This window comes from Rhinolophus sinicus, chromosome 17 (assembly GCF_057876585.1).
Source record: "Rhinolophus sinicus isolate RSI-liver-muscle chromosome 17, RSI-T2T, whole genome shotgun sequence".
Classification (NCBI taxonomy): domain Eukaryota; kingdom Metazoa; phylum Chordata; class Mammalia; order Chiroptera; family Rhinolophidae; genus Rhinolophus; species Rhinolophus sinicus.
In genome coordinates, this window is record NC_142517.1 from 182,639,762 (window position 1) to 182,666,866 (window position 27,105).

General features: G+C 39.9%; 1 protein-coding gene across 6 annotated transcripts in view; it reads left to right on the top strand.

The window, feature by feature from the left end:
* The window catches only part of SPATS2L (spermatogenesis associated serine rich 2 like), a 162,570-nt gene that overhangs the window by 67,225 nt on the left and 68,240 nt on the right, over positions 1–27,105 (top strand). For 5 of the 6 annotated variants that reach the window (XM_019746487.3, XM_074339764.2, XM_074339757.2 and 2 more), the window contains one exon: positions 18,600–18,660. In XM_019746487.3, the coding sequence (XP_019602046.2) occupies positions 18,622–18,660 (39 nt within the window). In that variant the 5' untranslated portion in view covers positions 18,600–18,621. Of the gene's footprint in view, positions 1–5,449; positions 5,694–18,599; positions 18,661–27,105 lie in introns of those variants that run through there. The other variant, XM_074339762.2, reaches the window with a different exon arrangement.

Here is a 27,105-nt window from a genome sequence, read left to right on the forward strand (position 1 = left end):
TCCCTTTAGGAGCCAGTCTTAAAATTACATTGCATTGCACTCAGCTAAACACATTGCCTCTAGCCGAGACACACAGTGGACCCCCAATAAATATTGATTGATTAACTATGTGCACTGTGCAGCCGGGTTTTCTTCTGACCTCACACATCACTTGCTTGTTTCTGCGAGAGAGGTTTCAGTGTTGCGCTTCCTCTTACCTGAAATGCCATTCCCATTACTGCACTACTGCCTCAAATCAGTGGAAAAGAGTACCTTCTCTCAGAACTCCTCTCTGATTAAACCCACCCAAACTAAAGCCATCTCACCCCTTTGGAAGCTCCTTTTATTAACATAGTTGTAGTCATTGCATAATGATTTGTTTAAGATCTGTTACTGGCATTCTTATTTCTCTTGGCTCTGCACCCGCCCCCCCCCCCACGCCCACAATATATACCACTCAGGAACAGACATATATGCAGTAGAATATTACTAAGCCATAAAAAAGAATGAAACCTTGCTACTTGCGACAACATGGATGGACCTAGAAGGAACAAGTATTATGCTAATAAGTCAGACACAGAAAGACAAATACCATATGATTTCACTTATATGTGGAATCTACAAAACAAAATGAACGAACAAACAGAAACAAACTCATAGATACAGAGAACATTTTGATGGTTGCCAGATGGAGGGGGTCGGGAAATGGCGGAAAAGGGGGAAGGGATTAAGAAGTACAAACTTCCAGTTATAAAAACAGTCACATGGGAATATAGTCAATCATATTGTAATAACCATGTATGGTGCCAGGGGATACTAGACTTCTTGGAGGGGGTCACTTCGTATGTTATATAAATGTCTAATTACTATGTTGTACACCTGAAACTAATATAATTATGTCAACTAGTTGAAATTTTTTAAAAAGATTATTGTTTAAAAAAAATACATATATATATATATATATATATTTATTTAAAAGAACAGGCATTGGACACACACATGGACGCCCCTCCACATACAGTGTCCAGCCCATGGGGAAGACTCAAAGACATGTTCTGAAGCTTAATAACGGAACTTTTTAGTGTTAGAAAGAAAAACACAGACAACCCTGTTTGCTTGTCTCTATCCGTCTGCCAAGAATGGCTATAAATGCAATCAAGGCTATGAGAGATGGATCTTTTTCATCAAACAAGTGACCAAAACCTAATACATGTACTCCTGAAAATTTCTTCCACATAGATTGGATGACTAATAGAAAGTCTTCCAAAGGGAAATAATATATGGTGTTATATTTATTTGAGAGGCCTCTACAATATTTGAACTACTGTACAAAAGCAATTTTGATTTATTCAATCTTTAGAAAAATGATTTGGAAGAGATTACCCTACATATTACTAAGGCTTATAGACCATCATAAGCATTTGATACTTTCCAAACTCCCCCCAGTAGGAGTTGAGCGATAGGGCAGGCTGGAGCTCCGTGCAAAGTAAAGTCTGAGGTGTCTGCTCCTGGAGCTTTTACGCTGCAAACTAAAGGAGTAAGCAGGCAGGCCATGAGAAGGTTTACAAAGAACCCGTGGTGTGCATGTGGGTGTCAGCAGCAAAAATGACCCATATCTATGGGTGGAGTTACAGGGGTACATAAAGGTGAGGTTAGTGGTTAAATGTGTTTAGCATTGGGTTGGAAACCATTTATTTTTTGTTTTCTCATATTCCATAGAAAAGGTAAAATTTCAGTCTTTCTATTTTGGACAGAGCATAGGCTTTGATGGAGAGAAACTAGAGGGCTAGTCTAGAGATCGGGTTATCCCCACTACAAGGCTCTGAGTTAAGAAGAAATAAAATAAGTAGATATTGGGGTAGTTACCTGGTTAAAGAGATGGGATACATGGGGTCCAATATGGGAAGAAGTGGAGGGCTTTGGTGCTCATGATTAGACCTTGACTCTGAGAGTGATTAAAACATTGCAGGGTTGGAGATATGGGGAGAGGAGGATGAGGATTGGATTGGAAGGTGTGCAAAGTGGTGTGGCTAGAACAGCGTTGGATAATGCTTGTTTTAATGGTGGAATTTAAAGTGATAACCCAGTACTAGGTGTTGAAAACTGGGGAATAAATTATTAAAGACTCATTGTAGCCCAGAAAGAAAAAACAAAATGAGGGACATTTATTCTTCTTTTTCCACATGTCTTTATTGAACATTTAATTGTCAAAGGCATTCTACTAGGTAATTTGGAAAAGAGAAAGGAGAAATAGAATTTATCAGAGCCAGACTTTTTAAAAGAAAGCAATTATTTTTGTTATTCATTAAATCTATGACTATCTTGTATATTTGAAGCATTTTTGAAGTATTTATTAATTTTCCCAAAATAGCACATTTCGGGTGACAGATTTCTATTTGTTTTATTATAGTTAGAAATGGAAATAAAATTCGCTGAATAAATATGACCTCTAGAATTTTGAGCATATCATAAAATGGTCAAAATGAATTTTTATTATCTGTGATTGCATTAGAATAAACTCAAGGACATTAATATCATATTCTTTCCTTTATCCATCTTGATATAATTACCTGAAATCAGAATGTTTGGAAGGAGATTTCGTAATTTTTGGATTGTTCTCTTTGTAGCTCTAAGACTTTATTTGAGCTTTGCTCTTTCTATGTTGTAACTGCTTGTTATCCTCTAAAGGGAAGTACCTTAGCTGTGAATTTGAATTCTAGAGTCCTGATCACATCTGCTAGATACAAGGGAGGAACCGGTGACCTGGCACGGGTCTCTGAGCCATGCTACAGGGAAGAGGTGTTATAGTTTTGCATTCACTTTTGCTTGTGCTGAAGTTACAAGAACATGGAAAACAAATGACCCTGTGGACACAGAGCCCTGAGGGTGTATATCCCTCTTAGCAATGCTGCAGTCAGGCCTTGACCTTGGGCTGCCACCCTGGAGTTGCCCTAGTCTTCCCATAATGTGGCGGTGTCTGTGGGTAGGGAAGAGTGTAGCCAAATGAGGACAATTTGTGGTCAAAAGGTTCTGTTTCAAGGGCCACCTCCATCACCGCCTAAGATGCATGACCACAACCTCTCAAAACATAGTTTCTCATCTGCAAATGAGGACCATGGGAAAGCAACCCCCGTAGCAGGGGGATGGGGTAACTATTGGGGGGCAGAATGGAGAAGGTTTTCATACCTTCCAGTCCTTCTCTACCTACAGGCAAATTAGTCCTATATATGTGTACATTACCTTGTTTTCTGGTTTGCTCTTTAAAAAACTAACACGTAAGTTTAACATGTCCTTAGAAAGGTGCTATGCCTCTTTAGGGTTAGTTCTCTCTTGGTCCCCACCATTGGAGCCCATCTTGCTAACCACCTATGGCCAAAGGCAACACAAACTTCGTGACTGCAGCCCCAGCCTGTACTGTCTCTTAAAGCTTCGGCACAAGCAATAGGCTATGGAGGAATCTAAAGAGACTATTTTTCCATTTATATTTATTTTGTAGCACATACTGTGTATCAAGCACTGTTTTCATTACTTTACAAATGTAAAGTCATCCTCATTACCACCCTATGAGGTAGATTAATATTCTGATTTTACTGAGGAGGAAACAAAGGCATAGAGGGGTTGAGTAACTTGCTTAAATCCCAAAACTAGTAAGAGGCGAAGTTGGGATTCACACTTGGCAAATGGTCGTTACTTACCTTCTATCATAAGAAGATAGGAAGAATCTAAATAGCAGAAAATAGGCAGCATTTCTACTTTGTGATCATTTAAGGGCCCAAGACACTGGTTGTTGACAGAGGCAGCTTCCTTACAACAGAGGCTTCTGCCGCGTGGCTGGCTCTAGGGCCTTCCCGACCGCCTCTGGCTGTGCGTGGTAGCACGACGGCATCATGGTGGGGCCAAGACAGGATGAGCCCTAAAGAGGAATTGCGCCTTTCGAAGGACATGTTGAACTTACGTGTTAGTGTTTGAAAAAGCAAACCAGCAAACAAGGTCACATACAGAGGGTGCCAAGAAAATGTATACACATTTTAAGAAAGGGAAAAACTGTATTAAGATTGTAATACAATGAATGGCGCTAGAATTCATCTGGTTAATGCCATCTTTTGAGCAAACGTCATACTACGCATTGCCATCGTAATTCAATTCAACTTCGAAAAGTAATACATAGATAACATCTCTTAAAATGTGTACATTTTTTTGGCACCCCCAGTGTATAGGACTACCTTGCCTGTAGGTAGAGAAGGACTAGCAGGTAAGAAAGCCTTCTCCATGTGGAGGTTCCTGAAAAAATTACGAATAGAATTGCCATATGACCCAGCAATCCGTCTCCTGGGTATCTACCAAAAAAATCTGAAAACATTTACACATAAAGACACGTGTGCTCCAATGTTCATTGCAGCTTTGTTTACGGTGGCCAAGACATGGAAACAACCAAAATGTCCTTCGATAGATGAATGGATAAAGAAGTTGTGGTATATATACACAATGGAATACTATTCGGCAGTAAGAAAAGATGATATAGGAACATTTGTGACAACATGGATGGATCTTGAGAGTGTAATGCTGAGCGAAATAAGTCAGACAGAAAAAGCAGAGAACCATGTGATTTCACTGATATGTGGTATATAAACCAAAAACAACCAAAGAACAAGACAAACAAATGAGAAACAAAAACTCATAGACACAGACAATAGTGTAGTGGTTGCCAGAGGGTAAGGGCGGGTGGGGGGTGGGAGATGAGGGTAAAGGGGATCAAATATATGGTGATGGAAGGAGAACTGACTCTGGATGGTGAACACACAATGGGATTTATAGATGATGTAATACAGAATTGTACACCTGAAATCTATGTAATTTTACTAACAATTGTCACCCCAATAAATTTTTGAAAAAAGAAAAAAGAAAGCCTTCTCCATTCTGCCCCCCAAGCAGTGATCCTCACCCCCATGCCCCTCACACTAGCTTTTACTGGTAAAGACTGAACATTCCCCAGGAGAACTTCATTCCTTTGGGTGAGAGCATGACCCCTGCTAAAATGTATGTACCCCTGGACAGTAGTACATTATTCACTTAGTGCAGCATTAGCCAACGATGCTTTCAGGTAGGCCTAGAACCAGGAACAGGTGTTAGCGGGGGGGGGGGGGGGGGGGGGGAGGCGAAGGAGCCTCAGGTGCAGTAGAGGAATGTGTGCTGCTTGACTGATAAGCCTGCGCTGGTCTCACCGGAAGATTAGAAGCCCGTAGCCAAGACCATACTCAGAAGCGACCTTTGGAATGGTGACTGCAATCCCAGCCTGTACTGTCTCAGCCTCTGGGGCAGTCAGTGTAAAGATTGCAAATCAATCCAGTCTTAAACTATGACTTTCCCAAGATAAGAAGAACAAAGCACTGGGGATTCACTAACTAAGGGGCCTGAAGACAAGCACCTGGGCACATTTATAAAAAAGAACCCAGCAGTTTCTCCTAAGGTGATTCCCTCGGAGCCTCAGGTGGCTGAGGCCACCCTCTGGTTGCTCAGCCACACCCAGGATCCTGCCACCTACCTAGGTTTCTGACTCCATCTGCGTCACTGTTGAAATGACTAACTGGCTGCAGTAAATGCAAGTTGATAAAGGTGGCCAGTTGGGAAACAGGGCTTATTTGCCTATTGAGAAAGCCAGTAGCTCCGGCCGTGCACTGGAAACCCTGATTTGGAACACCAGGGGACCTTAAAAAGTGAGTTGAGGTTGATTTTGTTAGAAAGCCTTAGGCACAGGAATGGGTGGCGGCAGAGGCCCGAGAGGGGCTGGCTGCAGGTGAGTTCTCTTGTGCTGGGTGCTCTGCCTCATTCCCTAGTGTGTCTTTCATCGCGTGAAGTAGTACATCTTATACTGTTGGTATTCAGCCAGGGCTAGTGGTATTTCAAGGAAGTAGGAAGAACCTAACTTTCTCTGCTACTTTGAGGAAATCATTAATGTTTACTAGGAGAGTGCTGGCTTAATGAAAAAGAAATATTGCGAGTTTGTTGGAACAGAGGTTTCTGCAACCAGATTATACTCTGAAGAGATGACGGCTTCCTCTACCAGGCGTTTATTCCATGACAAATGAGCCACGTTCCCCAGATTTGGCTATGAATGTATAGCTTTTGTTTGCCAGGTTTTCTTAGGATTTCTCCTTGCCAGCCCAGAGTTACATTGCAAAACCACAATGCATGATTTTTGTTTTTGGGGGGTTTTTTTTGGGGGGGAGGAGATTCTAACCCTCTGCTGCACCTGGTCTGTGTGATGATGAGACTTGCAAGTTGGGCACGTCACAGACCCAGTCTTGTTTTTGCCAGAGCTTTGAGCCAAGTAAACTCCAACTCTAATTTCCTGAGTCTACATTCTGATTTTCTTCCCCACCTCAACTAGCTCTTTTCTGTTTTGTGTACATACCTGTCTCTGTCCAACGATATAAGCTCCTTCAGGGGCAAGAGTTCTGGAGCCAGAAGGTCCGAGTTCAGATCTCAGCTCAGCCTCTTACTAGCTGTGTGATTTGAATAAGTACTTACCTCTCTGTGGTTCATTTTATTTTGCTATAAAATGAGGATAATGTACTACTCCATAGGGTTATTATGAGAATTAAATGACCTCATACCTGGAAAGTGCTTAGAGCAGTGCCTGCCGTGTATACATTAAGAGTTCAATAGGTGTTATTTTGTAACCGTTGCCAGAATTCCCCATAGAACCTGGCACATAGTAGCTGTTCAGTAAATGTCTGTCAAATAATAAGAAAAAACATTGTTCTTTCTGTTGGAATTGCCTATAGCTAGTTGGAGAGCTATGGAAAGGAAGGAAAGACAGGGAAAACATGATATTTCTTTTTCAACATTTGGGGAGTTTGTGGTAAGGTACTTGGTGCTCTGGGGTGTGAAGGAGAACTGTGCTTGGTCTTTTGTCTGAACCCCTCTGGGATTTGGGATTTGCTTAGCAAGTGGTGGGGGGTGGGAGGCATGCCAATGTGATCTGCTCAGAGGGAGCCTATTATGGTGTGCTTGGAGAGGGTGGAATTTATTCTTTTGAATCTCGTAAGGCAGGCCACTTCACCTTTCCCAAGGCATCTCTGAGGATGGGCATGTTCGAAAGACTTGAGCTGACATCATCGCATCTTAAAAGAACTGAGCATAATTGAATTGCTGATACAAGTGGGTACTTGCACCAGTCGCGGGTCACCCTCATCTCTATGGAAACACATGTTTGCTTGAAAGCCCAGCCATCAGAAGCGGAGCCTTCCAGGAGCTAGCGCCGGGTCACTTATTTAAAAAGGCGTTTATTTATATTCTCAAGTCGTCAGAGACGTACAAAACGAAATAATTTCAAATTAAATAGAAAAATCATGCCATAGATGAATGCTAATAGTGCCTGCCACGCGCCCTCCCCCTGTGCTTGCCGTGCCCGAGATCCACTGCATTTATTTTAGCTGTCCTTTGCTCTTTTGCTCCCATTTGCATTCTGCTGCTGTGGGGAGGTGGTTTGGCACTCTATGCAAAAATGGTTAATCTTCATTCACGCGCATTTGCCAGTACTCAAACGGAAAATTCAAAGCAAGGCTGCCACAAAGTGTGCATTGTGCGGCTCTCTGCCGTCTTGTGTGTGCAGCATGTACAAGGACACACAATTCAGATGACTCTGCCTCCTACACACACACTCGGGCTGATGAGTGGAGACTTTCTCCCATGAAGGACTGATAGTCGCATCAGCACATCTTGCCCTAGATGTGCTCAAGTGATATTCTTCGTGATTGGGAGCTTTTATCTGCTTCTGGAAGCAGGCCTTTTCAAATAAGTATTGACTGTTAATGACCTGTTTAAATAAAACATTCAATTTTCTTTCTTCCCCCCACAAAGGACTTAGTAGGAAGTGACATTTCTAAACCAAAGGCTAACCCTGCTTTTCAAAAGAGGCAGAGCCAGGGCTTTTAAATGTGAAATTTTTGTCTGACATTTGCCCTTAAAATGCTTTTCAGTGAATTTGTTCTAACAGTGGGTTTAGTACATTGAAGTGTCTTTGAATAAAAATGCAACCTTGAGATTTTTGCCCCCCCCTCGAAATTAAACAAAAAAGTCTAGGTAAATATCTTCATACGACATTCATATTTCAGTCACCATCCTGTGTTTCATTGTTTACATGTCCTCATTCCTAATAATTAAAGCAACTTTCCTCTAAGGAACAAGGCACTGCATAGGAACTTCTATTAAACTGTGGGATTTAAATCACAGAACAAAGAGCTAAAGCACTTGGAATATAAGAGACTTACCTCGGTAATTACAAGGCCAGAAAAGGAATAGCAAAGAAGTTGAGGGAAAGGGTAGAGGATACAAAACGGAAGAGAGAAAAATTAGGCAATGGAAAAGTTAAGCAACAGAAAAACCTACATTTAAGCAATGCCTCAATGTTATAAAAGAACCCTGCTTCTCTCCTAAGCTGGCATGCAAGGACCCATGACTGCTAGGCACATGGACGCTTAGTCCGTGACCAGTTTGAAGGTGATCTTTACAGAAAAATAGCCTAGTACGTTGAAGACTGCAGCCACACCTTGTATTTTTTTTTAAGGTGGATTTTCAGCTTTCTACTACCCTAGTGGCTAAGCCTCACCCCCTAGGGCCTTTGTAGTACCTGAGAACTGAAAAGGACCACAGAGGTCAGGTACTCTGAAGGGCAGAGAATTGTTCACTCCGAAATATGACGGTAGGAGGTCAGGACATGCTAACCAAAATAGGCCGTTTTGACATATTGATTATTGTGAGCTACAGGCACTTGAAAAACAGCAAATGCAGCGAGAAGCTTTTTCTGAACTCGCTTGTCTGCCTAAAGACAGATCCTCCTCCACAGGGACTCCGTGGTCACAAATCCCCTCCCTGGGAGTTTCACCAACCAGGGAAGATTGACTCTTATCACAGGAGAGGAGACTAGAAGTCGACCACACCCAGACACACTTTGTTACAACCCTCATACCTCCCATGTATTGCTCTAAGGGCCCGTTCATCTTTCCTAAATATCATTTACTCTGCCTCCCATAAGAGCCGACACCCCACCCCCTTTCCCTATTAAGATGGTATTTAATCCTCAGTTCTAAGCCATCTTGGGGAGTTGGTCGTTTTTCCCTGTGTATCTCCCATGTACACATATACGTGTTAATAAACTTGTTTGGTTTTCTCTTGTTAATCTGTCTTTTATGACAGGTCTCAGCTAAGAACTCAGAAAGGTAGAGAGAAAATTATTTTTCCTCCCATACCACTCCAACCTCTTACTCTTCGGCTGGCGAGACCTGAGGCCCTCGTGCTGTACTGAAACAATCTAGAACCTTTCCTCACATGTCCCATCAGGATTGATGGTGCCTTGTACAGAGAGCTGTGCAGCCTTCCCCACTCCATTAACACTTACCTGTCCCGGTTCCCATTCTCTCAGAGCACTACTCTCTGCTCAGGGCCAATCGATGGCAGTAGAGAATGAAATAAATTAATCTGTGATACTGTACCTTCTTCTAGAGGTAATAGCATGCGTAAGATGAGTAAAAATGCAGATGTCTCTTAAGAAACTTACTGTACAGGTTAGGAATCCGCACTCTGGGGATTGGTTGGACATTGTTTAGACTGAGAGGCCTTTTGCTGCTTCGCCAATCACATCACGTAGTTGACTTCCTGATTCTTCCTCTCTGAGGCAGTCATGAGGAAGTGTGTCAGGATCTGTGGGATCACAGCGCTGCCTAGGCTGTACCAAAGCCAGACACATAGGCACTTTCATTAATTGTGACAGAAGAAGCAGTTACACATTAGACCCTGGAATGTCATGGATCCCCAGGTCAGCATCGTGGAGCCAGGGAAACAATTTGTTGGGCCACTAAATGCAGCTTTTTACACTCTCACCTGAAGTAGGAAGCCACAGGAAAATAGTCATCTTTTTATAGCAGGTACTTTCCTGCCCATTCCTGTGTGAGGTTAGTGGCTTTGCTCTGCTGCTTGAGTGCCCTGCATAATTTCGAGGCATGCATCAGATAGATGTCTGCCAGGCCTGAGAAGGAAGGGTGCCTGGGATCAGTTGAATTCTCCTTGCAGAGTTTTTACTGCAGTTCATATGCAGTGAGCCCCATAACTTGTGTGTGATGGTTTTGAGGTATTATAAGCACAGTGGCTGGGGCTCTAGAATCAGATTGCCTAGGTTTGAGTCATGGCCCTGCCACTGTGGGACCCAGGATTATTTCAGATCTGTGCCTCAGCTTCCACATATATAAAATGGGGATAATCATAATTTCAATAGGGGTATAAGGGTTCCATGGAAAAACGTGTGTCAAGCGCTAAGCAGAGTGCCGGGCACATTATAAGTGTTCCATAAGTATACCAATTATTATTTTCAATCATTATTTTAAAAAGTTTTCTCATGTGTTTCCTCTGGTTCCATAATCCAATTCAAGAAAAGTGATGTAATGCCTGAGAACAGAACAGTGACTCAAAGAGCAGTAGTAGGTTTCAGAGAAACAAAAGTGAAACTTTATTTTTATCTACACAATAAAACATAAGGGAAAACAGTGATAGGGAAGTCAGAAAGCAATCTGGCATTTCAATACATTGCTTTACCTTTTTATAGTTTATATGATTGCATGAAATATAAATATATATATATTAAATTAGTTTGGTAATTAATCAGATTGTCATATATATTATACTTCACTGAGTTGTATTAATTAGAAATGCTGAAACAAACATATTTGCCAGAATTTGTACTATTCAGATTTATTTTTCATAAAGAATATTTATCTTTGTTATAAACTAATAGATTTTCTGACAGGTATTAATGCATATTAAGTAAGATCTTTGCATAATGAGTAGTGCAGTTTGCTATAACTTTGCACATGAAGTGATTGGTAGTAACCATATTTATGGTTTATTAATTTTCCACTGGAGAAGTGTATAAATGATATATTGGTGATAAATGATGAAATTCTTTTCTTTGGGATTGATGTCTTTTCCTAATGAGTTTTTGACTATGGAATATATATAATCTAGAACGAAGTAAGAGATTAATCTTGTCATAAATAAAATTTCAGTCAACAATTTCCTTGATCTTTATCGTATGTGTGTGTGTATATATATATATATATATATATATATGTATATGTGTGTGTGTGTGTGTGAATGTATATATGTATATATACATATATATTTTTTCTAAAAGTATCTTTAGATATATATTATATATATAACTTTTATGATAGCTATATATGTTTGTAATGTTATTATTGAAAATTGAAGTATAATTTAAAGGAAAAATTTTTCAAATAATATCTGAGCTGTTGAAATGTTGTGTCACTATTAGGACTTGTAGTTCTGGTTATCTTAATTTTATATTGATTGTCTGATGTGCATGGAACATGTATCCATGGATTTGAATAGTTAGGCCTCAGTAATTGGTTGGTTACAAGAACAGTCTTAAGTGATAATAGGAATTAGAAACCAAGTTCTTTCCCAAGGAATCAGAACTCCCTGTACCTTTCTTGTGCCTCTGAAGCTCTTGTGATCGAGCTCTCTTAGGATATGGGCATCAGTCATGTCCAGGAGTGACACATTATCAAGCGTGGTGACCAAGCGTTATGTGAGGGTGATAGGTCTGTTGGCCCCAAACATCTGTCACTCAATCACAGCATTATGGGCTTCTCAGGTTAACCCAGGGGTCTGCAACCATGAGGGCTGGGTTTCAAGTTGCTGAACTTTGAGCCTGTCATTGGGAGGGGATAACAATATGTTTCCTAGAGGCAAAGTTCCTTATATTGATATAAAAAGAAAAAGACAGAGAGAGAAAGAAGGAAAGATTTAGATATATATTCCTTATATCTAAATTAAACAATTACGATTCAGACTGAGTTCATCTGACCATCCTTATATAGTTCATAGCAGACAACAGAATCCCAAAAGAATAGGGGCACCGCACAGTATCATTTTCATAGGGGCGAGGGAGACAGCTCAACGTAGGGAGTTGTGACTCCATGCCCGTGCCAGCCGTGTGTGCCTCTGAATTTTCTGGAGGGGCCAGTGCCAGTCCAGGGCTGCCGACACCACTGAGGAATTTCAGCACAGCGAAGACCAACTTCGCCTGTTCCGTAGTTTCCCTAGCATGTCTCCTTTTCGAACAACCCAGTTTGACTATCTAGTCACTTAAACTCTTAATTCTTTACGGCAAACCAAATTTATGTTCTGTTTGGGTTAAAATCCTTCATCTGGTTTCCCTAACTGGAGATGGAGCTGATTTCCCTGTGTTAACCACCAGCCAGCAGAAAACCTTGATGTGGAGAGAGCGTTGCCAGTTACCTGGAAGGCACAGCCTGTAGAGGCAGCCCTCCACACAGGAAAAGACAATTGAGGAGAGTAAAACGAGCAAAGAACACCTCCCTACAATTATTTTATATCTTACCTTCTCATCTGAGAAACCTGTAATAGCCTCATTCTACCCTCATAGCCAGCATTTTCGTTCCACAAAAACAATAATGTTGTAATTAATTTTACTGGCATCACTACCAAAACAGAGCCTTCCCTGAATCAGATTTTGAGATTAAAGAGAAAGAGAATAGCCAAGGAAATACGTGTGTGTTTTTTTGTCCTATGAATACTATATATATATATATTTTTTTTTTTTTTTTCCTTCCTATGAATATACCTTACCATTCAGTGCTGCCACTTCCTCAGATCTCAGAAATTTTCTGTCCTCAGTGGAATTCCTCCCTAATTCCTCTGTGGATTAGAACACTCCAGCTTTACAAAATGCTGCATACCCAAATCCTAGACGTCAAAGCAAAACAAAAACAAAAGCAAAAAAACCCTTTTTCTCAGATTTCACAGATCTATAATGGCACGATTGAAAGATTCAGCTAATCTAGTCTAATGAAAGGAATTGTGGCTCAGGGATCCATCGTAACAAATAGCACTGAATCCAGCTGTCCCCTCAATTCTTAATATTTCCATAGATATAATGTGTGTCACTCTCTCCTTTACTCCTTCCCTCTCTCCGTGCTTCCTTCCCTCCCCCATCCTCATTCTCTCACACACATAACACTATCATACACAGAAAAACACCAAAAACACGATGCCAAAACTTCCATGTGAATAAGAAACTCAACTATCCAAATGTCTTCAAATACCATGATTATAGACCATTTTGTAGGCATTCTGATGACTGATCAAAGGTTTCACTTTTTATCTATGGCCTGTAAACAAAAACACCTCGTTATTTGTCAGTGTACCTCACCTACCATCTCTCTTCACTGTTGCAGATAATCAGAAATAATCCTGTTGTGTTCTACTAGTAACGCTCAGGAGCAGGAATAAACGAGAATGAAATTCAGATATTATTTGCTAGCTAGCGTTATTTACTTTCTCCCATATGCCAAGTCAGAGGATAGAAAATGTATCGTTTGGAAGTTATTTAAATGGGAGGTGCATTCGGTGGGATGGGCACCTTTAGGAGAGCATGTGGGCAGGAGCGGCCTTACTGGGGACTGAGTACGCAGGGTCTCTCCTGCTGCCATGCCCATTTAAATGCATGTGTCTGTCACTGTGCTATCATTTGGATGCTTATAAAAATAAATAAAATCTTACCGTTTCTAATCTTTGGTAACATAATAATATATCTATGTGTATTCCTATTTGAGTGGTAATAGAATTAAGATTACATATTACCAAGCTTTCATCCTAACATCAATGAAGGGTAATGGATCTGAATTTATAGCTCTTTTAAGATCTAGGCTGAAAAGCAAATGGGGAGAGATCCGAGAATTTTTGCAAGTTGTCCCTAAAATGTATCAACTCTAGATACACTCTTCTGCAGCAAAAGTCAAAAAGAGTATAGAAATGTGTTTCAGTGGTTCTTTTTCTTTAAAGATTTTTATTGAAATAGAGCTAACATACAATATTATATTAGTTTCAGGGGTACATCATAGTTATTTAACAGTACCCACGTGGCACTATACATAGGTATTACCACATTATTGATTATAATCCCTGTGCTAACGAAGTGAGCACCATGATAAGTCCAGCAACCATCTGACACCACACCTACTATGTTATCACAATATTATTGACTGTATTTCTTATGCTGCATATTACATCCCCATGACTTATTTGTTTTATACCTGGAACTTTGAACTTCTTATTCCTCTTCCCCTTTTCACCTCCTTTTTAAAATTTTCAATTAGTTCACATTCAATATTATTTTGTATTAATTTTAGATGTACAGCATAGTGGTTAGACATTTATGTAATTTAAGAAGTGATCCCCCTGATTAGTACCCACCTGGCACTATGCAGTTATTACCATATTGACTGTATTCCCTATGCTTTACTTTAATCCCCATGACTATTTTGTAACTACCAATTTGTATTTCTTAATCCCTTCACCTTTTCCACCCTGCCCCCCAACCCCCTCCCATCTATCAACTCTATAGATCTAGTACCCATCTGGCACCTACATAGTTATTACAATATTATTAATTACGTTCCTTATCCTAGAGCCTACAGCCCCATGACTACTGTGTAACAACTAACTTTTACTTAATCCCTTTTCTTTTTCACCCATCCCAAACCCCCTCCCACCTGGCAACCATCAAATTGTTCTCTGTATCTATGAGTTTGTTTCTGTTTTATTTATTGTTTATTTTGCTCTTTAGATTCCATTTATAAGTGAAACCATATGACATTTTTCTTTCACCGTTTGACTTAACTCCACTCAGAAGAATATCCTCTAGGTCCATCCATGGCAAGATTTCATTGTTTTTTACAGCTGAGTAATATTCCATTGTATATATGTACCACCTCTTCTTTATCCATTCATCCATTCAGGAACACCCAGGTTACCTTCGTATCTTGGCTACTGTAAATAATGTTTCAATGAACCATATGGATGAGCATGTCTCATTGAAGTAGCATTTTGGGTTTCTTCAGATAAATACCCAGAAGTGAGATTACTAGGTCTTTCTTTGTTTCTTTTTACAGTCTTTGTTTTAAAGTCTATTTTGTCTGGTATAAGTATTGTTACTCCAGCTTTTTTGTTTGTTTGTTTCCATTTTTATAAAATATCTTTCCATCCCTTTGCTTTCAGTCTGTGTGTTTCTCTCAATCTGAAGTGAGTCCCTTATAGGTAGCATATGTAAGGGTCTTGTTTTCTTATCCATTCAGCCCCCCTGTCTTTTGATTACAGCATTTAATCCATTTATATTGAAAGTAATTGTTGATAGGTATGCAGGTATGTAGTTACTGCCATTTTATATTTATTTATTTATTTGTTTGTTTGTTTATTTACTTATTTATTGTCTTAAAGAAGTCCCTCTAAGATTCCTTGTTGTACTGGTTTCATGTTCATAAACTCCTTTAGCTTTTTCTTGTCTGGGAAGCTCTTTATGTGTCTTTCTATTCTAAATGATAGCTACGCTGAGTAATCTTGGTTGTAGGTCCTTGCTTATCATCACTTTGAATATTTCCTGCCAATCCCTTCTGGCCTGCAAAATTTCTGTTGAGAAATTAGCTGACAATCTTATGGGCGCTCCCTTATAAGTTACTAGTTGCCTTTCTCTTGCTGCTTTTAGGATTCTCTCTTTGTCTCTAAGCTTTGCCATTTTGATTGTAATGTGTCTTGGTGTGGGCCTCTTTGGGTTCATCTTGTTTGGGACTCTCTGCTCTTCCTGGGTTTGTATGTCTATTTCTTTCACCAGGTTAGGAAATTTTTTTGTCATTGTTTCTTCAAATAGGTTTTCAATTCCTAGTCTCTCTCTCTCCTCCTTCTGGTACCCCTATAATGCAAATGTTGGTATACTTGATATTGTTCCAGAGGCCCCTTAAACTGTCCTCATTTTTTTTTTTTAATTCTTATATCTTTTTGCTGTTCTGATTGTGTGTTTTCTGCTACCTTGTCTTCTAAGTCAGTGATGTGATCTTATGCTTCATCTAATCTACTGTTGAGCCCCTCTAATGTATTCTTAATTTCCATTATTGTATTCTTTATTTCTGACTGGTTCTTAATTGTTTTCTGTCTCCATTTTTTTCCCTATGTCTTTGTTGAAGTTCTCCCTGAGATCACTGAGCATCCTTATAACCTGTCTTTTGAACTCTGTGTCTGGTAGATTATGTGTCTCCATTTTATTTAGTTCTTTTTCTGGAGCTTTGTTCTGTTCTTTTATTTGGGACATGTTTCTTTGTCTCCGCATTTTGGCTTCCTCCCTGTGTTTGTTTCTATGTATTAGGTTGGGCTGCTATGTCTCCGGTCTCAGTAGAGTGGCCTTATGTAGTAGGTGTGCTGTGGGGTCCAGTGGTGCAGTCTTCCTTGTCACCAGGACCAGGTGCTCCAGATGTGTCCCTTGTGTGGGTTGTGTGTGCCCTTCTCTTGTAGTTGAGCCTTGGTTGCTATTTGCACATCAGTGGGAGGGATTGACCCTTGGGCTCATTGGCTATGAGGACTGTCCATTACTACACTGGAGGAGTTGTGGTGCAGTGGCTGACCCTACAGAGCAGTATCTGCTTCAGCAGGGCTCTGGTGCCTGCCCAATCTGCCCCCTGGTGTGTCGTCCTTGAAGGCAGCTGAGTGATGCTCCAGCTCATTTTGAAACTGGCCACTGGGCACACCAGCCCCAGGGCCACCTAGGAGGGGCACGCTCTAGTTCAGCTGCAGCCTGTGCCCCACCCAGGGCCACCCAGTAGGAGCCACAAAGCAATCCACAGATGGCTACCACCTGCGCTGTACTTGGAAGTACCTCGAGAGGCCAAGCCACAAACCAAGGCCGACTGCCACTAGTGCTGGGCTTAGGGCTACTCATCCAGAGGTGTGAAGCATGCTGAAGCCAGATGCTGCTTGTTTGGGTTTTGTGAACCTTTGAGAGACCCTAGGAAAGTCTGCAGCATGAGCCAAGGCAGGTGGTTTGTATGAAAAAGCCACTGGAAGTGGCTTGGGTGCCTGGAAGTTGAGGGGGATGGGGTCTCGGAATCACCAGGGTATGGTAAACCAGTGCTGTCAGCCAGCTTGATGGAGACTCAGATATGGTGTCTGCCTGCGTCTGCACACTGGGAATGGGGAGGGCTCAATAAAGAAACAATGGCTTCCACCAGCTCTTCAGTCCAAGAGAAAGCTGCCCCTCCAGCCCTTGTACTGAAGCCAGAAAACTCAGTTTCCACCCCACCCCACCATTTGTCCCTGTCGCCTCTCTAGCAGCTGCCCCAGTGCTGAAACTTAGATCCAGTGATTCCGTTGGTGAGTAAGTCCATGCATGGCCTTCTTAAGAGGAGCACCGGCATTGCAGCTGCCTTCCATCACACTCAGCCACATCTCTGCTGGTTTTCACAACCAGAAATTATGGGGACTTCTCTCCCTGGCACTCGAACTCTGGGCTGGGGAGCCTAGTATGGCACTGGGACCCCTTGCTCCTTTGTGGAGGACCTCCACAACCACTTTTTAATGGTCACACGTGGCTGTGGGACCAGCCAGTTCCATGTCTCTGCCTATCCTACCAGTCTCAAGGTGACTTCTTCTGTATGTCTTTAGTTGTAGGGCTTTGGTTCAGCAAGAATTTAGGTGATTCTCAATGGTGGTTGTTCTGTAGTTTAGTTGTAATTTTGATGTGGTTGTGAGAGAAGGTAAGCACAGTGTTTACCTACTGCACCATCTTGACCAGAACTCTCAGTGGTTTTTGATTGACAAAAAGCATTAAACATGCAAATAGGTAGTATATTGATATTGTGGCCTATCTAGCTGCTGATTTCTGAAGAATCTGCCCATTTTAAGTCATTTATGCTCTATTTCAAAAAGAGATTGGAACTATTAAAGACGTAAGATCTAGCTTCCATAATAATGGTGAAAGATTTAGACCAGGTGAGAAGGAAGAAAACACCACAGCTTGATGTTAAGATTACAGATCTCAGAATGGGCCATTCACAAAGAAGATTGGACACTAAAGGCAGAAAAACTAAGGAATTTGGGGAAACAGAAGGATGATGGGCAGTTTTAAGGGGCCATTTGAAACTCAAGATCACGAATTTATCGTCATTAAAAATATGTTGAAGGTATATATGTATGGATGTTCATGATATGTTTGTTGGTAAGTGAAAAAGCAAGTTTTGAAACTGCTATATACAGTGTTTCTTACATTTAAATTCTCGAATAATTTCTCCTATTTCTTCCTCGAGTGCATGATGTAGTTACATACATGCAGGAAAGACTCAACAAATGTTTGTTATATTAACTAGAGGCTGATAAAAGCTTTGGGACAGTAAGGTTTGTGATGACAATGCTTAGTTCAAATACGTACACTTTTCCTCCTCTCAGTGTTTTGACCACCTTTCTTTTACGTAAGAAGCACAGTTTGTGTGCATACCCATCTGTCTTTGTCATTTTTCATGTCAATGCAGCATGAATAAAATATTTTACGTTGTCTTCTAGGGTTATCATAACATGCTTTTAGAACATATACAAGACAAGTGCTTAGCTTGAAAGTATTTTTACATTCCAAAATGGTATTTATTATGATTATGGCTGAATAAAATTGTTTACTATTTTGGAAGAGAGCATAAAAATAACACATTGAGAAATCAATTTTAACACTTTAAAGTTAACCTTTGTTTTTCCCTTCTTTGTAGGGCTTATTCCATTGAAAGCAAGATGGCTGAACTCAATACTCATGTGAATGTCAAAGAGAAGGTAAGATAAAGTTGGATGTAGGCTTGTAGAAACTCTAGACTGGATAATGTGGTTGCTAGCTGGAAAAACCTCAATTACAGTGGAAGAAGGGAAAAATGGTTTGGGGGATATATAGTAAGTTTAACACACTAGAAAATCATTTAACAGAATCATAAGTAGTCTTTACTGAATGTGTATTAGGTATATTACATCCATTTTCTCATTAAAACTTGGTCACAACCTCATAAAGTTAATACTATTATTATTCTCAATTTGTAGAGGAGGGAATTGAAAGTCAGAGAAGTTAAGTAATTTGCCTAAATTCACATAGCTAGTAAGCGACACAGCTGGGATTTAAACCCAGCAGTGCCATTCTACAGTCATACACTTACCCATCATAGTGGTTGCATCTAAGAGCTGCAGTATCATGTTATGTTTCCAGAAATGGCCTCATAGAAAGATATCTAAAACCTTATATAGAGGTTGCGCTGCATAGCCTTTAAAGTTTCTTTCAGCACTGAGAGTTCATGACTCTGAAAATCCCACCTTCTCATCATTGGTTGGAGGCTGATTGTACGTTACAGCCTTTCCGAGTCTTGTCTTCATCTGTGAAGCTTCCTCCAGTTGGGGTCACAGTCCCTCACTTGCCACATATGGCAAGGGTTAGGTCTAAATGATCATAACCATACGAGACTATGGAGATAAATTTGTCCAACCCATTCATCTGGCACCAGGCAACTGATGTTTTAGAAGGGGTTTGTCCCGGGTCACACAGCAAAGTTGGAGAGCCTGGACTAGAACTCTCTCCACCTTCCACAAGGCTATCTCCACTAGTCTATAAACTACTTAAGGATGGAAGTTTGTCTTTCATCCCCTTGTATCCCCACAGTACCTAAAACACAGAGTGAAGGATGAGAGAAGTAACATTTGTGTCATCCTTACTATTTTTTCTTTTATTCAGCAAAGATGTATCAGATCCCTACTTTGTGCCAAACGCTGTTCTAGATGCTGGAATATGGCACCGGACATGTAGATGAGGTCCCTGCTTCCATAGAGCTCACTTTTAGGGGGGGAAACGGAGAATAAAACAAGAACATATAGATGAATACAGTCATTTCAGACAGTGATAAATATGAAGAAGAAAGTAGGGTGGCTACTTTAGATGGGTTGGTCAAGGCAGCTCTCTCGGAGGAGGTGATATTTGAGCTGAGACACAGACAACAGGAAAGAAACACTGCGCAAAGATTCGAGGGCAGAGCATTCCAAATAGAAAAAGCAAGAGCAGATAGCCCAGGTGGACTAAGCTGTGTTTGAAGAGCAAGTGGTCGGGTGGCCAGAGTGTGGTAGGCAGAAGGGATGGTGATGGGCGGTGAGACCAGAGAGTATGGCAGGAGCCAGTGTCAGTAGAATATTATTGGCTCCTCACCTGTGTTCCTGAACCTCCAAAGGATCTGTGGGTAAAATGCAGGGTTCCATGGACTTGGATGGGAAAAAAATACATTTTTCTTTACTAACGTCTAAATGAAGTTTAGCATTTCCTTCAATCACGAATGTAGGCAATGGAAAAAAAAAAAACCTACAGTAGTAGCAAGAGTACCTGTGACTTTCACACCTAGAAATCACAGATAATTACATTTGTAGCAGATATCCTGAATATTGTTTTTTATCACTACTTCACAATTACTGTAGTTAATAGAATCTGTGCTATATTGTGTTATTTGATGTTGATAGAGAAGCACATATTTTACTGTTGCATAAATTTTGTTATTTCATAATATTTTAAATTTATTTCAATAGGAGTGGTTTCATTTGTAATCATATGGATTTTATTTCACGAATATTCAGACGTTATTCTTAGAAGGACCCCATAGGCTTCACCAGTCTGTCAGTGGGGCTCCGTGCCCCAAAAAGTTTAGAACCTAAGACAAAGCCATGAAGGGCTTTATTCAAAGAGCAGAAGTAGCAGTTGAAAGGTTTTAAGCAGAAGCCTGACTTGGAGTGATATTTTTTCAAAAGTTCACCCTGGCTCTGTCAACTACTATGGTACATGTTTTTGTAAATCTTCATACTAAGTAACTTTCCTGTTTAGTGAGAACACAGAGGCTCCAAGTAAAAGTCAAAGTCAGAACAAACTTGTTACCCCAAATCTGTGGACATCGTCAAAACCAACTTCCACCAATATACAATTTCTTTGGAGTCTTTTATGTGTTACCTTAAAAGTTGATACACATTTTTTTATCCATTCTATTTCATAATATATTCCATGTACTATTTTAATACAAAACTTTAATACAAAACTGTTTTTAGTTACTGATCATTAAGCAAACAATAGCAAAAACATATACCCCCTTTATATCATGGCTTCATAATCTCCCTGACTCACAGCCATATACTCAGATGAGACTTTATTCTCCCTAGTTGGAGAAACTGAGTCCAGCACCCCAGTGCTGATCAAAGAAAGGCCAGCCCCTTTCCAAATGTCTGTTGATGGATGAATTGAACACCTCCTAAAGTTGGGCTATGGGAAGGTAAAACACTTTAAACAATCAGAGTCATAGCAATTGATTCCCTGCAAATTATAACGAGTGGACAGACCAATATGATAGGCTCAGCAGTCAAAGACAGAGTGTCTTATTCAAACAGAGGTGGCATCGAGCCAGGAAGGGGAAGAAGGCTGATGTGTCAGCACACAGGGCACAGAAGTTCGGTGTGAACTCGCCATGCACTGGGCTCAGGCGCCACATCATCCACCTGCCATGATCAACGTTACATATGCCTGTGAAGATGAACAGTAGATAGCGGTTTCACTATTGCATTTGAGTCACTTATCAAAAGGTTGACATTATTTTGAAAGAGGGTGATATTTAAGTTGTAAATATTATCAATCCATATGACAATGAAAGTAGAGCTCCTCTAACTCAATTAGTAAATTCCATCTTCCTATGTCAAAAGGTTAATAGATTTCTCAACTCAATAAAATAAATCATAATAAACAACTGAAAATTCAGATCATTTATAATTTTACGTTGATTTATTTTAGTACATTTATTTCCTTTAGTTATTAGCTTTTATGGCCTTTATATGATTAGTTTGTTTCTCAATCTGTCACACAGAGCAATGACATTTTAGTTCTGAAAATTAAGAATAATAACAACTGTTATGTCATAAATTATAAGCTTTTAGAGATCTAAGAATAGATCTATGTAGTGTTCTTATACAATATCTAGTCAAGCACTGGGGGAAATTAAATACTCAATAAAAGCCTTGAGATGAAATGAGCTCATCATTTATCTCTAGTGGGTCTACTATTGGATGAATTGAAAAGGAGTAGGTGCTTTGGTGAGGATGTCATTTCTGTCCTCCGGCAGCTTTTAATGAATGCAAAGGGGAAACTAATAACTTAAGTTTTAATATCCAAGACAACTGTAATTTATAATCGACACTTTTTGTGACTGTTTTATTTTAAAATATCTTTATATGATTGGATTATAACTGTAGTGATTTAAATGGAAATATTGTTGGAGCCAAAGTTCAGTCTCCTTAGTGTGACATGTGTGATCAATCTCCGGTGTGATCTGACCCCCATCTACTTTTATACTTTTATCTATTGCCACTTCTCCACACACACCACACCCTGCAACATAGCAGCCATCCTGACCTCGAATGTTTCTGTCTCCAGGACTTTGCAAAGGCAGTTTCCTGTATCTGAGATGTCTTCCTCAGGGACCCCCCCTCACTCTCCTCCTTTTTACAAATCTTTCAGATATCTCCTTTCTTCTTTCTTCTGCCCCATCTGAATCATTTGTACTTTCTCTATTGTCCTTTTTGCTTCGGTGGGGTTCTCTGCATTCAGCATGCAGCCATTACTCCTTCTATTGTGATCATTAGTTGTCTTTCTTCTCCTGTAAGACTGTGTGCTCCTTGGGGGCAGGGACTGGGCCTTTCAGATCATCGACCCCCAATTAGAATCAGACAAATGACTGGATACCAAATGGTGAATGTGCTTGAATAGTTAAGTTCTTTAGAGGCTGTATTTCCCATTCATGATATTTTGCAAAATCTCAAGCATTCTTGAAAACTGAAATATATATTAATGGAAATGTTACCTCGTTTTAATACCATGTTTCCCCGAAAATAAGATCTAACCAGAAAATAAGCCCTAGCATGATTTTTCAGGATGACGTCCCCTGAACATAAGCCCTAATGCGTCTTTTAGAGCAAAAACTAATATAAGACCCGGTCTTATTTTTGGGGAAACATGGTACTCTCTTTGCTATTAAATCAAGCAAGTTTAGATTGCTTCTAAAAACAGAAACTAAGGTTACTTAGGTGGTTCTGCAAAAAAGCAGCATCTTTATGAGATGCTTATCAAATACCTATGGTCTCAGGTAGGTTTCATGATAACAAGTGATGTCTTTTGGTGAGTAACCTATCATATCCTGCCATATAAAAAAAAAAAAAAATTGAAGGAAGAAGGGAAGGAGGGAGGGAAGGAAGGAGGGGAAGAAATCCCCATATCTCATTTTGTTAAGGAGAAATACCAGAACAAATGGGATAAAATTTTAGGGCTAATCATGGATCTTATATTTAGGGCATACTTACTTTCTATAGCTCTTTTCCAAATGACATATTTTTAAAGAAAGCCAACACTAGAAAATCATAGGTGAGCTAAGGATAGAACTCAAGTAGTGATTATTACATCATTTCTCATGTGAAACACTAAGGTACCAAGCTAAACTGATTTATAAAATTTTAGATATAATTCTCTACTGATAAGAAAGGGTTATTAGAACTAGCATAGACAAAATAAAATTTTTAGTTAGATTATTTCCATGCATTATTATAAATCAGTTTAAATAGAATACAATTCAGCAATAAAATTTAGTGATAGAAAGTAAAGGAGATCCCCATGTGTAAAATGGGATTAATGTTTGAGTGTCCAGCAATGGACTGATAACTAATTCTAAGTGATAACTAGTCCTAAACCACCTTAGAGAACCTAGTACAATCGGGAAGTGAGCTATATGAAAAGTAAGGAAAAAGCATGGAGTTTAGAGACAGACACTGATTAGTAACTCCCCAGTTACTAGCGAGCAGGCTGGAGCAAGACCCTTAACTTGTCTGGGCCTCAGTTTCCTAATCTGTAGATTGGGTGTGATGATAACACCTACTTAACAAAATCATCCAATACAGTAATAAATGTGGAGCTGCTTTATGAGCTCTTAATCATATAAACTCTAGAGGATCTAGAGGACCTCATCTGTTTATTTTACAATTTAAAAAGTGGAAAGGGAGCTCTAGTTAAGATAAAATATAAATTCATACAGAACTGAGATTAGAAAGAAAACAAAATTTTAAAAAGCCCAAATGAGAAAAAGAACATAAAACTGGACTTAACTTTCTCATACTTCGATAGCTGTTGCTGAGCCTCACGAAAAATAAGTGAGATTAGAAAATGTGATGCTCTGGAAATGAAGAAGAGCTTAGACTATAATATCCTTGCTGAGCTGTGCCACTTACTGTGAATAGCTTTAAGAGCTGTTCACGGTGCAGAGGTAAATTGGGCTGTAAACAATAATCATACAGAGTCATTAAGGTGATAGAGGAGGAACAGAAAAGGGGAGAACAACCGCTTGGCCACAGTGGGAAAAGGGCTGGGTTGTCTCAACATTTCTGCCGCTGGCTGAGGTACACTGTGTGGTAGAGTCTGTCCACAACAGGTAAGCAGATGTCCCTCTTTATTGTGATTCTTTCCCTGTAACTGCCTCAATCTGTGTTTTACAAAGGACCAAAATATAGTTCAAATCTTTATGTGGGGTGCAGTATGGTCAGAAAACCTAAGCATTTGATTGAAGAGGTTTTTAGCAGGATCAGGGAAAGTACAGAAGAAAGCCGTCATTGTGCATCTTTAAAATATTAACTCTGTTTAATACAGAACTCATTTCATGGAACTCGTGACAAGTTTTAATGACATGCAGTTGTTTTAAAAGACCGAACCATGCAAGCTTTGGGGCACATCTTAATTTTATAAGTTTTTAGAAGTGTTTAAGTCAGCTTAGCCCAATCGTTGGATTCAAGCAGCAAGAACATAAGCCACACACACAGCTTTTAGGTTTCACTACGGACAGGTTTTTGTCATCATTTTCTCATAGGAAAGGGTCATTAAATTTCCCTTTCAAAGAAAGGAGAGATGTTGACAATAGTTACTGCCTAATGCTTATGTACAGAACTGCTGTTATTGTTGCTTGGCAACTAGAAGAGGTTTGACAAGGAGTCTAAAGGAACTGAAGGAATAAATGGAAATGTCAGCATCAGTTTCAGGGGATAAGAAGAAATTTACTGTTGCAGGACTACCATCACATTGCCTTTTCCAAGCTTGACGGTTAGAAGCCAGTGTGTCTGTTCTGCTTCTCCTGCCCCCCTCTCTTTCCAGCCTTTCATTGATAGACTCTTTTGTACTGTGGCCGAGAGGGATATATGAGGTAGATGGTTAATGCTAAGAAATACAAGAGCATGTCAAAAACTAAAACCTTTGGTAGCAGGAAAAAAGTTACCTCTGTTGTCAATCCCTTGGAATTTATGGGTATTTTACCAATATTCTAGTTATTTCTCACCATAGCCTTTCATAGTAAATTATTCACTTTTTACAGATTAAGAAAAAAGACAGAGCTGCAGTGGTTTCTTCTCTTCTGACCCTGAGCACTAAAAATCTGTCCAGATAAATTAGATAGGTAAATAGATAATTTGATTGATTAAGCACTTAAAAGTATGCTGCTTTTATTATTATTAAAACTACTTTTTCTCTATGATTTCTCTACAACCTGATTACAAGTTATTACAAACTCCTTATAAGCACAAATGGCCTTTTAATTTATTTGTGTATTTAATAGCTTTTATAATACTATCAAAATCTTTATGCCCCAAAATATTTGGTAGTCAATATTTAGTTAATAATCGAGCCAAGATTTTATAATGATGATTCTCAGCTGTTAGAAGAAGGGAGCATGCCTTCCTGTTTTGGGACAAGTGTTAGATGTTAGTGGGGAAGAGACGGGTAATTAGAAAAAGCATACTTGTGATCATTTGAGTCCTCCCAGAAGCAGATGCCAAGATGAAATTATATGAGCATGAGGTTTCTTGGGGGTCGGGGGAGCAGGTGAGAACTTATAAAAGAAAAACCGAGAGGAAGGAAGCGTGAGCAGGCAGGGAGAGTCTACAGATGTCCATGCAGGTTTGACGTCTTTGAAAGAAGAGGGAGAAGAAAGGAAAATTGGGTAGGCAGTCTCAACTTGCAGTGCCATTCTAAGAAAGTTGCCACAGGCTGATGGGGAGTCCTTGGGCCAAAGCTGCCGACTGGGGGATACCCTACCCATGTCCCTCAGACATGAGCTTTCACTAGTACTCCACCACCTCAGTTGTTGACTGAGAACATCCTGGGGGAAGGGTGGCATGGGTGCCAAGGCACCAGTGGACCCAGGGGATTGGCAGCTGGGCTGTCAGTCAACTGTGCTTCCCTCAATGGGAGATTTCCATAGCTACCACAATATTTGAGAGTATAACAAATGTTATGTTTAAAAAGAAAATCAAAATACCTATTTTAGAATCCATTCACCTAAGAGAAAAGCATGTGACTTATGTGTTTATTGAAGAGAATTAATAAGAAGTTCAAGAACCACTGTTCTAATTAGTAAGTTAAAATACAAACTGTATTATTTCCTTTCCTTTCGTAAGCTGAGCCATACTGCCACTAGTATAGAGAGTCTTCTCGGCTTCTAGGGCAAACAATGATTTCAGTAGCCTTATTTTCTTTTATCAGTATACTTTATTTCTAATCATGTTTAAGGAAACAAAGGGACATGTTAATTCTACTGAAAAACTATGTGTTCTTTGGTACATTGTGTAATCTCTCTGAGCTTCCATTTTCTTATCTTCCAAATGGGGGATTCACGTAGAGGATCTCCAAAACCCTTTCCAACTCTAAAGTTGGATGACTCCATGGTCTTTCCTGCCTCATAAGTGCCGTCCGTGCAAGACCAAAAAGGGGGACTGTGCCACATATCAGAGAACGCTGGCGCAGCCTTAGTCCTAACACAAAGGAGCTGCCTCCGTTGGACTGCAGTACACGACGTCTCTGTACTCAGTTTCTTGTACAAATAAAGGAGTTTAATTAAACCACCTCGAAGGTCCTTTTACCATTCACTGGTACGGCATTTATCTTGCCTAGGGACCCTTCAGAACTCTGCTTCTCAATCCTTGAAGATAATTATCAATAAAAGTGTATTGAAATAATTATTGGGGATAATTTACATAACTTGGAGTTATTAACTTTTATTATGGTGAGAGCGTTAACATGAGATTGACTCTCGTTAAGTAGACAATACAGTATTAAATGATAGGCACAGTATTATTGTGCAGTAGTTCTCCAAAACCTAATCATCTCAGGTCACTGAAACCTTATGCCAGCTG